At 43.2% G+C, this 13,066-nt stretch overlaps 1 protein-coding gene across 7 annotated transcripts in view; it reads right to left on the bottom strand.

The window, feature by feature from the left end:
• Positions 1 to 955: 955 nt before the first annotated feature.
• The window catches only part of DNMT3A (DNA methyltransferase 3 alpha), a 119,353-nt gene continuing 107,242 nt past the window's right edge, over positions 956 to 13,066 (bottom strand). For 3 of the 7 annotated variants that reach the window (XM_083360585.1, XM_083360587.1, XM_083360586.1), the window contains 14 exons: positions 12,756 to 12,866; positions 12,615 to 12,659; positions 12,091 to 12,170; positions 11,473 to 11,585; positions 10,969 to 11,152; positions 10,623 to 10,707; positions 10,387 to 10,532; positions 10,185 to 10,275; positions 9,405 to 9,553; positions 8,255 to 8,340; positions 8,046 to 8,096; positions 6,227 to 6,296; positions 5,720 to 5,838; positions 956 to 4,973 (listed from right to left, as the gene is read on the bottom strand). In XM_083360585.1, coding sequence (XP_083216711.1) covers positions 4,832 to 4,973; positions 5,720 to 5,838; positions 6,227 to 6,296; positions 8,046 to 8,096; positions 8,255 to 8,340; positions 9,405 to 9,553; positions 10,185 to 10,275; positions 10,387 to 10,532; positions 10,623 to 10,707; positions 10,969 to 11,152; positions 11,473 to 11,585; positions 12,091 to 12,170; positions 12,615 to 12,659; positions 12,756 to 12,866 — 1,472 coding nt within the window. In that variant the 3' untranslated portion in view covers positions 956 to 4,831. The remainder of the gene's footprint in view (positions 4,974 to 5,719; positions 5,839 to 6,226; positions 6,297 to 8,045; positions 8,097 to 8,254; positions 8,341 to 9,404; positions 9,554 to 10,184; positions 10,276 to 10,386; positions 10,533 to 10,622; positions 10,708 to 10,968; positions 11,153 to 11,472; positions 11,586 to 12,090; positions 12,171 to 12,614; positions 12,660 to 12,755; positions 12,867 to 13,066) is intronic. The other 4 variants (XM_083360590.1, XM_083360591.1, XM_083360588.1 and 1 more) reach the window with 3 other exon arrangements.

Raw genomic sequence — 13,066 nt, 5'->3', positions numbered from 1 at the left:
GTGCAAACCAGTCAGCTTGATTAGTTTATGGTTCATTGTGTTGTGCAGTCCCCAAACCAGGAATAAGTTAACTGAATTGTGCAAATTCAGTCTGTTTTAGAATGCCATTCTGGAGGTTTGAAAGAAAAAAAATGTCGAAAGTATCCTTCTCAGAAATTAAATCCATAACTCTTTTGCTTTAATATGAATTCTACTTTCATCCCTACAGCAGCTGTAAAAACTAAAGACAGCCACAATGTTTGTTTTAATTTAGCATCACTTCTAGATTTGTTACGTTATTAGAAAAATGTGCATATCTGTAATTAAAATGTTATTTCCAAATGTATTTGTATTTTGAATTAGTTTACCAGTGTTGTTGTGTGCCATCAAGCCAGTGTCAAATCTTAGCAACCATATATATTTTCTCCATGATGTACCCATGTTCTATTAACTTATTTTTTTTTTGTCAGTAATTTTAATAGTCATCTAATAACAGGTTCCTGTCAATGTCATTTTGTTTCCTGGAAGTATTCTTTAGCCAAGTGCTTCTATAAATGCAGTAATTTTAAAACAGGAAGCGAATGCTTTAGCATTCTGTGTATTACGTGTGGCTTTTTAAAAAAATACATGACAATGTATTTACAGCAATGTTATTTCCCAGTTGTAGTGATATTACTTTCCCGCTGATAAGGTGTGCTGCCCATCTTATGTAACTCGATTCCTCAGGGGTTACTTTAACCCCACCAGCAATGCTTCAGAGCACCTATCAACACTCATAGACACAGGGATACAAAAAGCACATGACAGCAGACAAGCCTCCTTTTTTTCTTTTCTTTTTGCACAAAACAGAACATTTATTCAAGTGTTCTCCAGCACAAGTACATCAGCAAGGAGCCTTCCTTATTCGAGTGTTCTGAGCACAAAAGAAAAATGCAAAGGATGGGACGGAGGCGGAACGGACAGACTTTCTAACATCTGCTGCACCACTGACCTTTTAATTAGTTTATAAAACAGCTATGTCACGAGCAATACTTACACAGAGATACAACAGCCTGCCCATAGGGATGAGGAGGAGATGGGCCTCCCCAACCCTGGCAAAGCAGAACCATACTCTGAAATGTACATTATTTATTTGTCAATAAATATAGAAGCAATCCTAAAAAAAAAAGCGTCCGAAAGGATGGGGCATCCCCAAATCATCCAAAACAAGAAAAGAAAAAAAAAAGACACGGAAGGGCTGGGAGAATGGAACTGAAAGAGGAAAGGAAGAACATCTGGGTTGAGCTGCGTGGAATGTCAGATGGGAGGCGGCTGGAGAGCAGGGAACAGGGCTGAGCTCTTCCCAGGATCTCAACACAGTTTATTCTTCAGCATGAATACATGATTTCCCACAAACAGTAAAGCGTCTCAGCTACTTCAATGTCTAAGCTAAAACACATGAAATCTTTTCCTTTAGGTTTCAAGTACAAAGTTAAAATGCCTTTTTTTTATAATAATATATAAGAGTAAAATAATAGAGCTCTTTTAAACTTCACTACAAGAAAAACAAAACAGTCATTGTCCAGACAGCAGACTTTAAGTTAATAGAGATCTGTAATAAAACTTGTTTTAGCACCTTGGTTGTTACCTTGTCCCTCTGCAAATGCCAAAGGAATTCAGGCAATGGGGGCAGGAGGTCTGGTTGCTTTGCTTTTCAGTCTAGGGCTGTGCAACCTTGACAAAAGGCTCTTTATATAAAGATCCGAGTCACATCAGTTCGTAAACTCAAGTCTCCCCTCTTGCTCCCCCACCACATAGGGAAAACAGCTGGATTCTGTGGTGGACAGTGAAACAGGCCCAAGGCAAATACATCAGGAAAGTTTGAAAGACAACACAAATAAAGGCTTCCCAAGAGGCCACTTCCAGTTTGGGGACAGAACTGGACGGGCACAGATGCGGCCCTGCTTGAAGAGAGGATGGACTGTTCAGAACTAAAGTCCACTGGCAGTGCCAGGAATACACTGACGATGCAGCTAAGCCGTCAGCTACTGGAGCGGACGTTAGGAATTATGTGGCCAGCCCCATGTCTAAACTGAATATGCTGAAAGGAAGACTTTGGGGAGAAAAGGATGTAACTACTACTAAAGGTATACCTCGCCCCCCAAATAAATTCTTCTCTGAAGCATACAGTTGGGAAAAAAAACCCCATACCCCTTCCCACCATTTGGGGAGATAAGTGGAGCCTCCTCTCCCTTCAACCAGCCCTTTGGCTCAGATTACTCTGGCTGGAAATCAGCCAAGGACAAATCATAGGAAGCTGCTTTATTCTGAATTATACCCTAGATCCCTTAACCTAGTACTGTCAACCCTGAGTGAGAGGATCTCTACAAGGTTTCAGGCAGGAGTTTTTCCAGCACCACTTGGAAATGCCCGGGTTTGAATTTTAAGATCTTCTACGTGGAAAAGATGTACGTCATTTGAGCTACAGTCTCTTCCAATAAATACTTCCCATTTAGCACCAGTGAAACTAGACTACAAGAAACCCAGAGGGAATCTCTCCCCCTAGCTTTGTGGCAAATGGGTTGGGAAGAAAGGCTTGGAAATCCTGTAAGGAAAACCTCCCATTGAAGAATTTTGCACAGACAGGCAGTCACTGAACCAATGACCAAGGGAGGAAGAATGGAGTGTGAAGGAGACTGCCTATCATGGAGGCAACAGGTGGGGGGCGGGCACATCTTGCCAGACAGCCCCATGCGAAGTAACCACCGTTCTCCCTTCCCCATTCGGCCCTGAGCAAGACCCCAGCACCCTTCACAGTTTGAAGGAAGGTGAGCAGAGGCACCTACCTGCCACCCTAACTCCCCCAAATTTTAGCACCAACAGCCTTCAACAGAGACCTTCCTTGTCTGCTGCCACTGTTTCACCACTCAAGAGATTGCGCTGGGGAGTGTTAATGAGAAGGCAGAGGGAGATCTGCTATCTTCCACAAACATTCCCACCTGCTCCTGAGTTTTGCCTCAGCATCTACTCCATTGCCTCCGAGAGCACCATGGACACAGGGAAGACAGGAGCAGAGGGGAGATTGCTGTCCCCTGTGGAGGCACAGATGGAAAAGCTGCTGAGGCAAAAGCTGGTTGTGGAGGAGTAGGGAAGAGAAATCCTCATTAGCACCAAGAACTTTGGACCCTGTTGGGATCAGTCTCTGCAAGCAGAAGGGAGAAGCAGCCTCAAGTCCATGCACGGAGGATTGACCAGAGCCCAGTGGCCATTCCTTATACCGTGTGCATCACAGACTCATGGTGAAGGTCGTTTATCCCCTTGCCCCAAAGAGTAAAGTGCACACAATTACCAAGATATACTCCAGGAAATTTGACTCCTAAGCCAGACCTTGCACACGAGAGTTCGTTAGGTCCTGCAGAGACTCTCTTCAGAGAGAACTGCCCACCTTTATTTTTGCCCCTCTGAACCCTCAACATGTGTGTGTGGGGGGGAGGAGAAAGGTAGCACAGCCAGAGTCTGATCAAGCAAAACAGGAAGTCTATAATAATTCACGTCAGCCACAAATAGAAGGAAGGAGGGGGAGAAGGCAGCGGGCGCTGACCTCCAAACACACAAAATCACAAAGGAGTGGGGCAGAAGGGTTACTGCAGCGCAGGATGGCGGGGGCTCTTCTCTCTCTTTCGCTCTACCTCCCTATCCCCATCATTGTTCTGCAGCTGAATTTATATTTTAAGGGGCAAACTTGGGAGAAAAGGAGCAGAACCAAACGACCTGATCAGGAACCTTACAGCCAGTGAGTTCAGAGATGACCAAAACAAGCATTGCTGGTCCTCGGGTGCTCTCTGTCTCCTGGTCTGGCAGCCAGGTTGGTTTTGGGGAGAGCCCAGGAGGGCCCCAGAAAACGCCAATTTCAATAAAGCACCACTAACGCTAGGGCCCCTGCCTGGAGCTCTGCAGGGGGTAGATTAGCCCCATCTAGCAGGGCCCAAGCCCCTGGCCTGAGGGAGGTTTGCCTTTTCAGGAAGAAAAGTATTATTGCATGCCACCCGGGGCGGAGAATGGTGCCCGTCAGCCTTCTCTCCCTTATAAGACGGGGCTGCAATCGGTTGGAAAAGCTCCCCCCACCATTCCTGCGGGCTAGCATGTGAAGCACCACGGAAGCTGCCTTCAGCCCCACCCTCTGTGGTTGTAGAAGCACCATTTTGAAAGTCAGTTGTACAGTAGTAACAGTACCTTTTATATATAGATATTTCTCTCACATAACTCTCACATATATATAAACTGTAAACAAGAGGTAAGAGCGGCTGTCGGAGCAGGGTGTGTATCAAGGTCTCCTGTGTGATAGGCACCCAAATACTCTAGTGTGTGGCTTGGGGGGACCAGGTAGGACTGGGAGCTTCCCAGCTTGCGTTCGCCCCAGTAATGGCGCTGGTAAGACGCAAGGAGGTCCCGCTGCACCTCATTTTGTGCTCCTAAACTGAGCTTGGGCAATAAAGCCCCAAGGCCCATTTCAGCTTTGGGCTTGGCTGGAATTTTCTCTTTTGCGGTGCGTCAGTGGACAGCCCGCATTGCTGGGGGCTCAGCCGAGGAGCGGCAGAAACCAAACTAAGAGGCAAACCCATCCAGAAAGAGCAGGAAATTAAAGGATTACCAACAGAAAGTGGGATTGGTTGGTTGGATTGGGGCATTTCAAATTGGGGAGAGGATGGGTGAAGATTTGGGTGATGGGAGCTGCATATGTATGCGGGCTGTCCTCTCCCACCCTCTCACCCACCAGCCATTTCCTCCATTCTGGTGCCACTTCTCTTCTGTTCCTGGGGGTGGTTGTGTTTGAGACTCTCCTCCGCTTTGCCAGTTTTGTGGTTACGTCTCTTTAAACACAGGCAAAGTACTCCTTTAAGGGGGCGAAGAGATGGCGGATCACTGGCACGCTCCAGGAACGACCCAGCAGTCTCTGCCTTGCCAGGCGGCTCATGTTGGACACATCCGTGTAGTGGACCGGAAAGCCAAAGACTCTGTAAGCACAGGATGCCAATTTAATGCTAAGACCTTGACACATAAAAGAACTAACAAAAGGCTGCTGCACTTGGGATAGGATTTCATTTGCAATTTTAATGTGTGCTATTGGGACTGGGGTAAAATAAATGGTTGCTATAATTGCTACTGACCAACAGGAGGTACTACGTGATTAATTTTGCCCTTACTGAGATTCACTACCCCCAGCTAGTGTCCATATGCCAGTCCTTTGAACTTAGATTAATATAAAAATGGGACTGATGAATCCCAGTAAAACAAAACTAGTCCCATAGTGCAGGGGTCTCCAACCTTGGCAACTTTTAAGACTTGTGGACTTCAATTCCCAGAATTCCTCAGCCAGCTTTGCTTCTGGGAGTTGAAGTCCAGAAGTCTTAAAGTTGCCAAGGTTGAGGACCCCTGCCATAGCGCCTTCTACTGGGCAATAGCAAAAACAGCATTTGGCTCCCTTTGGTGTAAGGCCCAGTAACTATCAAGTCTGAGAACTGTGCAACACCTAAAAACAAATTGTATTGTGCCAATGGAAAAAGGGTGGGAAATAGACTGTGCGGCAAAGGAGGCCTTTCAAAGGGCGAGTGGAATGTTTATAACCAAGCATATAACCAGGCCACAACTAAGCCATAATGGGGGACAGGCTCCACAGAAAAGGTTATGAGCTGCACGTTCTTCAGCTCATTCTTGAAAGAAGACAAGCCCACCCACCCCACCCCACCCATACCATTCCCACCTCTCCATCTCGGTGCACCACAGGATGTCTTCCTTCTCATTCATAAAGACAGGGAAATGCTGGTCCTTGCCTTGCTTGATGGAGTTGGAACGTGTGGTGATGGTTCGTACTTTGCTGAACTACATTGGGAAGACAATATATACAAAGAAAAAGTGATTATCAGCAGGTATTCATACCACTCGTAGTAAAGCTACTTCTGAGTGTAATTCTTTACATTAGCCTTTGGCTTGTCACAGGTCTCTGTGCTATTTCTACTGCCTTCTCTCGATGTGAGGATTATCTCTTCCTAGTTTTAATTTCTGGATAGTATGAAAACGATGGTAAAACCAGGCCTCTCTAAGCTATTGCCAATCAATGGTGGGTTCTGTTGTCTCTCTTTGCCTCTTGGGCTATGAGAAGATGCTCTGTTTGATGTTTTCTTTCCAAACTCTTCCATGAAGACTTGTGTATCCAAACTCTTCCATGAAGACTTGTATATCCAAATTCATTTTGGTTTCTCATGCTCACCTTAGCTATCCGGCCATGTTCCAGGCACTCTTGCAATTCCAACTTATCATTCACAGTTGAAGCCAGAGGCCTGTAGGAAAACCAGGTTCATATAATTAGCTCTTAGGAATCTCAACTCTTTTCGGTACTCTCCCTAAAAGCTCTCTTTTAAAGTATTTGCACAATACTAATTTATGAATCAGGACTATTTTATTGAATTAAGAAATATTTTTCTCAAGCTGAATAAAAATGGACAAATAGTTTTGTTGAGGCCAAGAAAATTGTCTGACCCAATTACTTTTTCCCCCAGTCCAGAATAATCACACACAAACACAAAAACAGACTCCACTGTTTCACACAAAAAACATCACAGTGGCAATCCCAAACTAGATTCTTGCCCCACAAATAAGCAATAACAAATTGCTCCACTACCCCCCAGGATATGCCAAAATTACTTTTTAGCAATTTCCCTTAATTATGGATTAAGGATATAAATTATGGATATAAACTATGGATATAAATGGACAACATTTATGAAAATATTCTAGCTGGCCTTTAGCACCAATCATAACCTCAGCAAATAAAGACCCTGAGGCATGTTTTCTCTATGGTGTCCCCCATGCTAAGGACCATGTTCCTATGCTTTTTACTTTGTAAAAACCCTTGCTACTGTTATTACTATAGCTTTTCTCTTTTCAAAAAAAGGACATACTTTCTTCCTTCTTGTTCAACCCTTGAATTTCCTTCCTTGCTTTACCATTGTTATTCCATTACTTCTTTCCCTAGCACTGAAGAGATTATTTCAGATGGAGCTCATTACTGACTTTTACCTAACAAGTATACTTGTTTGCAAGTCTTCCTGTTTACACTCAATTACATTCAAGCTGTTTTTTTAGCGCCTACATCTCAATAACTAGGCTGAATAATTGTCTTCAGCTATGACCCTGATTGCTTTTAATAGCTCAATCTCTTGACCGTTAAAGTCTCTTCAGAAAGCTTCCTCTGTTTCCATTGTCCTTTTGATTTAAATTTACATATGTATAAGAAAGGTATAAAAACCTGTACCAGTAGCTGGAGGGAGTGTTGTGATTGTGCCATCATTTTTGACTCCTGGTTAGTGTTAGGATGGACTAGAGTAAAGGCTAGGATCAACCACATTGCTATCTCTATGAAAATTTATCATGGGGTAATGAATCAAGCTGTAGAGAGATGCCTTTGCAATACTTCTCTCGGTTCCCAAATTGAAATGTATTATTACTTTTCCCTGCTGCAAATTTCCTTAATGCCCCCAAGACACAAGCTTGTCTTTCAAAAGGCAGAAGCAATCCCTTGGTGATAAGCTCTCAATGTAGATAAGCGATCTGGCCCTATCTTCATAAAATTGTCATTTACATTTAGGTGTTTTTATTCGTGCTGTATCAAAACTATCCTGAACTGGTCAAAATATGACAGCATACCCATAACACCCGTATAACATATACATTTGCTAAATAAATAAATAAATAAAAATAAATAAGTTATCCTGATAAAATATTTGTTCACACCTACAGAATTATTAGTAAAATATATTGAAGCTGATTCGAGGTTTGAGAAATCACAACAGAAATAGCAACCTCACCTAGTTGGGTACTGAAAGTTTGCAAGCAAACAACCAAACTCAGAAAGCACCAAGAACTCCACAGTTCAATCCTGACCTAGATATTCTCTTTTATTAAAAATAATAAAACCATAGAAGAATCAAATTCATGCAAATATAGACACTAGATTAATGTTTCTCAACCTTATTTATTTTTATTTTTTTAAATTTATTTGCCACTCATCTCACCACAAGGCGACCAACCTTGGCAGCTGGCTGGGGAATTCTGGGAATTGAAGTCCACACATCTTAAAGCTATTTAACAGATATGACAAGGGTAATGAGAGAATCCAACCAAGCAATTCTTCACATACAAAAGCATCAAGAGTTGAATAGGTTCATACTTTTAACAAAACAGCGACTCATCGAATGGCAGTTGATGCCTGGGTGGGTAGCTTATGCTTATAACTTACCTGTTCATGCCAGGCAGGTTTCCCCAGAAGTACCGGGCTCTGTGGGCTGCAGAGACTTCTTTGGCATCGATCATCACTGGATTGGACTGTAAGGAGAGAGGCGAGGAAAGTCACACCATAGGGTATCAAAATGAGGCTACTTCTTGAAGTTTGCAACAGGTGATTTGCAGGCTTCTTCAAGGCCATCTGAACCTTCCAAGATTTTCCCTGCTCCCCACATTCTGTTACTTCAGTCACAATCCTGGCCATTCTGGTTCCTTACAATCAGGGCTACAACTATGTATCATCTCATGTATGTATATATACTGGAGTAGACAGGAATTAAAAAAAAATCCCAGAAGATGCTACTGGCTTCTATACTGTTCTCTAAAGTGTTCTAAGAAAACAACATGAATTTGTACATGTAATCATCAAGTATTAAGCTTGCATAAATGGACAACTTATGTTATTGTATCCGAGTAACAGCTTTAATCTCAGTCCATCCCAAATCCAGGGACCATAAGGTTAGGGCTGAATGATTTGGAGGGAGATTAACCCAAGCTTACTGTGTAAAATGGTGAGGTGTTATATTCTCTTGAGGATGGCTTGAAGGGCCTCCCGTGTTGCTGTGCCATGTATGATCAAAATATGGGATAATGGCAAAGCAAGCAAGCAGTTTCATGCCAGAAGCAATGGCTGGAAGTAATTTCTCTGCGTGTCCATGCATTATTTTCCAATGACATCACACAGTCCTGAACAATATGGGCTATGAATAGTATGGAGCTTTGTCAGCTGGGCCCATAAAACGTAGAATGAATTGTGTATTATGATTTACTCTTTACACAAGATAATGTGGTTTTAACTTTCTTCATTAATTTAAAAACCTATCTTTTCCAACAATTTGCCTTTCCTCTTTATCTAGTCGGGCTAGATAAAGTCTTCCAGTGGCAGGAAGGATTGCCTAGACCTGGGAGATAAGATGGCAGTAATACAGATTTTGCCAGGAGGAAGCGAGAGGGTGGCTAAAAAGTGACGCTGCTTTGCCCAAAACCCATCCCATCTTTTTGGCCATGGTCCCATTCCCCCCACCCCACTTGGCCAGCAAGACTTGCTCTTCTACCCAGAAACATTCCAAGACTGGCTACGGGGAAAGCCCCTCACCTCACCTCACCTCTAGGAAGCGAGAGATGTCCCTTTTGTCACTGACGCCCATGGCCACCACATTTTCAAACAGCCAGAAGAAAGGTCGGTCATCTCCCTCCTTGGGTCTGGCCTCATGAAGGAGACGATAGAATTCAAAGAAGAGTCGCCCTGTCCCCTCTGGGTTATAGGAAAGCAAAGGCAAGGAAAGGTGGATTCTTGCAAGAGGAACTGAGAGACACAGGCCAACAGTTTCCTCTTCATAACCATTAAAAATCTGACTTATAGAACGTAGGGACTTTTTAAAGCGCTGAAGAGGATCTATCTCCTTCAGATATGACAATATAAAGTAAAAGTAGTGCCTTGATCATAGGCTTAACTTGATTTCTCAGTTGTGTGTTACTCAATTACATCAATTTCTCTTTACATTGCTCAAGATTTTTATCTCCATGGTTCACCGGCATCTTTTTGAAATACCGTTTGTTTAATCTCATAGATTAGTCACTAATGCCAGCTTTGCAGTCCTATTAGATTTCTTATAAGTACTCAATGTGCTAAGGAGCAACATGCACATGGATTTCTTTTCCAATCCTCAGGGTATCTGAGATAGTAACACAGAAGAGAAATGTATTTTAATTTCCAGGTGCTGGCAAACTATATTTCCCATTAATTGCAATCGATATGACTATAATCAAAGGATGCTGTGAAGTTAAGTAGTTTCTGAAGGACCACAGTTCCTTACCTCTGGATCGACTGCTTTAAAACAACATGTCCTGGATAAACCAAAGAAGAGATGGATGGTAGCACTTACCATAAAGGCCTTTCCTGGCAGGATTAACAATGGAGAGGTCATTGCAGGGGCTCCCTCCAATCACTAAGTCAAAGGGGCCCCATTCCTGTATCTGTAACATATGGAGATTTAACAGTCAGATGCAGGAGGAGGATGCATCTGGGGCTGTGCTAGCCTCAGTTACACAAGCCAAAGGAAGCCTCCCCATCAAAGCTCCACGTACATGTTTCTGAGTGACACTGCGGACGTCCCCAACATACATGATCTTGCCCTGGTGTCGGACCATCCCAACTGTGATAGAATCTTCACACACCTCAGATGCGATGTATCGATCCACCTGGATGCCCAAATCCTTTAGCACAAGGAGTCCTGGAAAACGAAAACCACGATGTTACTATCGCTCCCATGTGGCGTTCACTCTACCACTTCTTTTCCGAAATTAGGAGGGTCAGAACTCACCTGTGGCAATGCCGTCAAAAAGTGACAGCACCCGGATGGGCTTTCTCTTTTCAGCAGGGACTGGAGGGTAAACCTTTGGTGGATCCTGCAAAAAGCAAAGTGGCAGCATAAAACGGTTAGAGTGTAAACTGTGGCAACTGTCACCACAGGGAGGAACAGAAGGCTCCCCAAGAGTTGGGGCTCAACAGCCACTGGCTGATGGGTTCAGGTAGCTAATACACTAGGGGGCTGCAAGCAACAAGAGAAACCTGAGAATACTTGCAGATTTCTCTTGCCTTCCGAGTTCTTCTGGTATCAAAAGTTTCTCTTTGTCCCCGTCCCCACCCCCACTCCATGCTGAACTCACAAACTCTTGATCGTGATTGTTGGCAAAAAACATCTGAAGGCGTGAGGGCCAGTCTTCTCGTCGCCGGAGCAGGCCATAGATGCCCTTGTGGCCACACATGTAGCAGTTCCAGGGATCCTCCTTGATAGCTGCCTGAGCAGCCCCAGGACCCACCAATAAGTCCACACATTCTACACAAAAGCATCTGCAAACCAAAATAATTAATGCTACGTGTGGAACGTGCTCAGCTCAGGATTCAACAAACAACGGCATTGATTTAGGCAGTCTGGGCCCTCCAGCATATTCTCTTGGTGCCAGAATCACCCAGGCTTTGATTGGCTGAAAATACTGAAAAGTCAAGCTGAGCATACTTCTAGTCAAACCACTTCATTCCAAATACATTTTCGCAATCCCTTGTTGTTAAGCCTGCCTTTAAACTGTCTTGATCCCATTTTTCTTTTCCTTTCCTAGGTTATAGTTTAGGGGGACAAAGATGCAATCTTTCTAAACCACCACTTGATTCACCTGCAACAGTTGTTGTTCCCACACATAAGGACTTCACGGCCACCACAGCAGATGGTGCAATATGATTGATAGCCATCATCATCGTACTGATAGGCGCATTCCAAAAAGCAGTTCTAAGGAAACAAAGGTGAGGAATACTTCTTATAAGCTCCATAGAAATTAGTTTCTCCCATCATAAAAGTATTTTATAACACACTAACCACAAGTGTTTTTTAAATCTTATCTTACACACATAGAACAAAAAGCAACCCAGTAGATGTTGCTATCTGCACTCAGAAATCCAGTGGGAGCAGATTTGGTACTTGCTCTGGGAAAAAAATATGTAACCCTCAGACAAGGGCTAATCACAAAGCAGTTAACTGCTATGATCAGCTTTTGTCTGACTGGATTATAATGTCCTCCAAGGAGGAAAGTACTTGAAACACGACAAGAATTTGGGGAAATTTAATTTTTTTTCCAGTAAGGGGTTTTTTCCTTTTGCCTTGATTGCCTTTGTCCTTTTGTAGTTCTATAGTCTCTGTATTTCACAGGTTGAGTGCCCCACCAGTCCCAAAGTCACCCTTCCATCTCTGTTCTTTCTCTACTCCCAGGTTGCTCCTGTGTCCCGTCTGTTCTTACCTTGCAGTTTTGGCACATTCCGCCAATGAAGAGAGGGTGTTCCAGGGTGACATTCAGGCTTCCGCAGGAAATGCAGATATCTGAGAAGTGGTGTAGTTGGTAAGTGAGGAAAGAAAGGAGATGCATAACCCTGGGCTACTGAGAGAGAAAGATACCCCTCTCTATCCCCTCTGACTCAAGGGCAGCATTCTCCTCTGTCAAAGCCACACACTGCAATAGACTGAACTGAGCACGGATCATCCTGGTCTTTTCCATTAGACAGATGTGATCCACAAAAGGCCTTCCCTACGCTCAACTGTGAAAGTGCTGGGCAGCTTTTTGATTTGCTATTAATGATTTCATTTGTGATATGTTTCAAGCATGCCCACAGTCTACAAACTCTAATGGCCAACTGCTGAAGTGCAGCTGTGGTGATCACCTTGAATTCTGGACAAAAATGCTTGCAGCGGAGTAGGGATTGGTTGTCATGCCTCATGCATACTTTAATATGGGGAAGGACAAAGAATGTATTTGCTTAACCTCACCTTCAATATTCCTGCATTTCTGTCGAACCTCATAAACAAGACGTTCTAAAACAGCAAAAGAATTTGTTAAAATAGGCAATCAAGAAATGCCACAGAATCAATAAATATAGTTGAAATTGAGGGCAACTAGAAAGGCTTAACCTGTGTCCATGAACCAAAGCCTTAACTTAGCATTTGCTGCAGAAAAATGCTGGTGATGCAATATGCTGATTTTGGACCTAAGAATTACATGAATTCCAATTAGAACAAATTCTAATATTAAAGATGAAAAAAGAGAAGGCAGTTTAGTTCACATCAACAAGAGAATAGCTTAACTAGGCACAACTGATGTAATCATAAAATATTTGTACTAGGTTAATGTTAACTTAGTTATGTTATGTTATGCCTTGTTACATGAATCTTGGCAGTGTAATTAACTTATGGTTCTATGTCCTGTACAGCCTTGATAGTAA

The sequence above is a fragment of the Vipera ursinii genome (genome assembly GCF_947247035.1).
Source record: "Vipera ursinii genome assembly, chromosome: 1".
Classification (NCBI taxonomy): Eukaryota; Metazoa; Chordata; class Lepidosauria; order Squamata; family Viperidae; genus Vipera; species Vipera ursinii.
The sequence above is the reverse complement of the archived record's forward strand: the minus strand, read 5'-3'. Positions and strand labels throughout refer to the sequence as shown.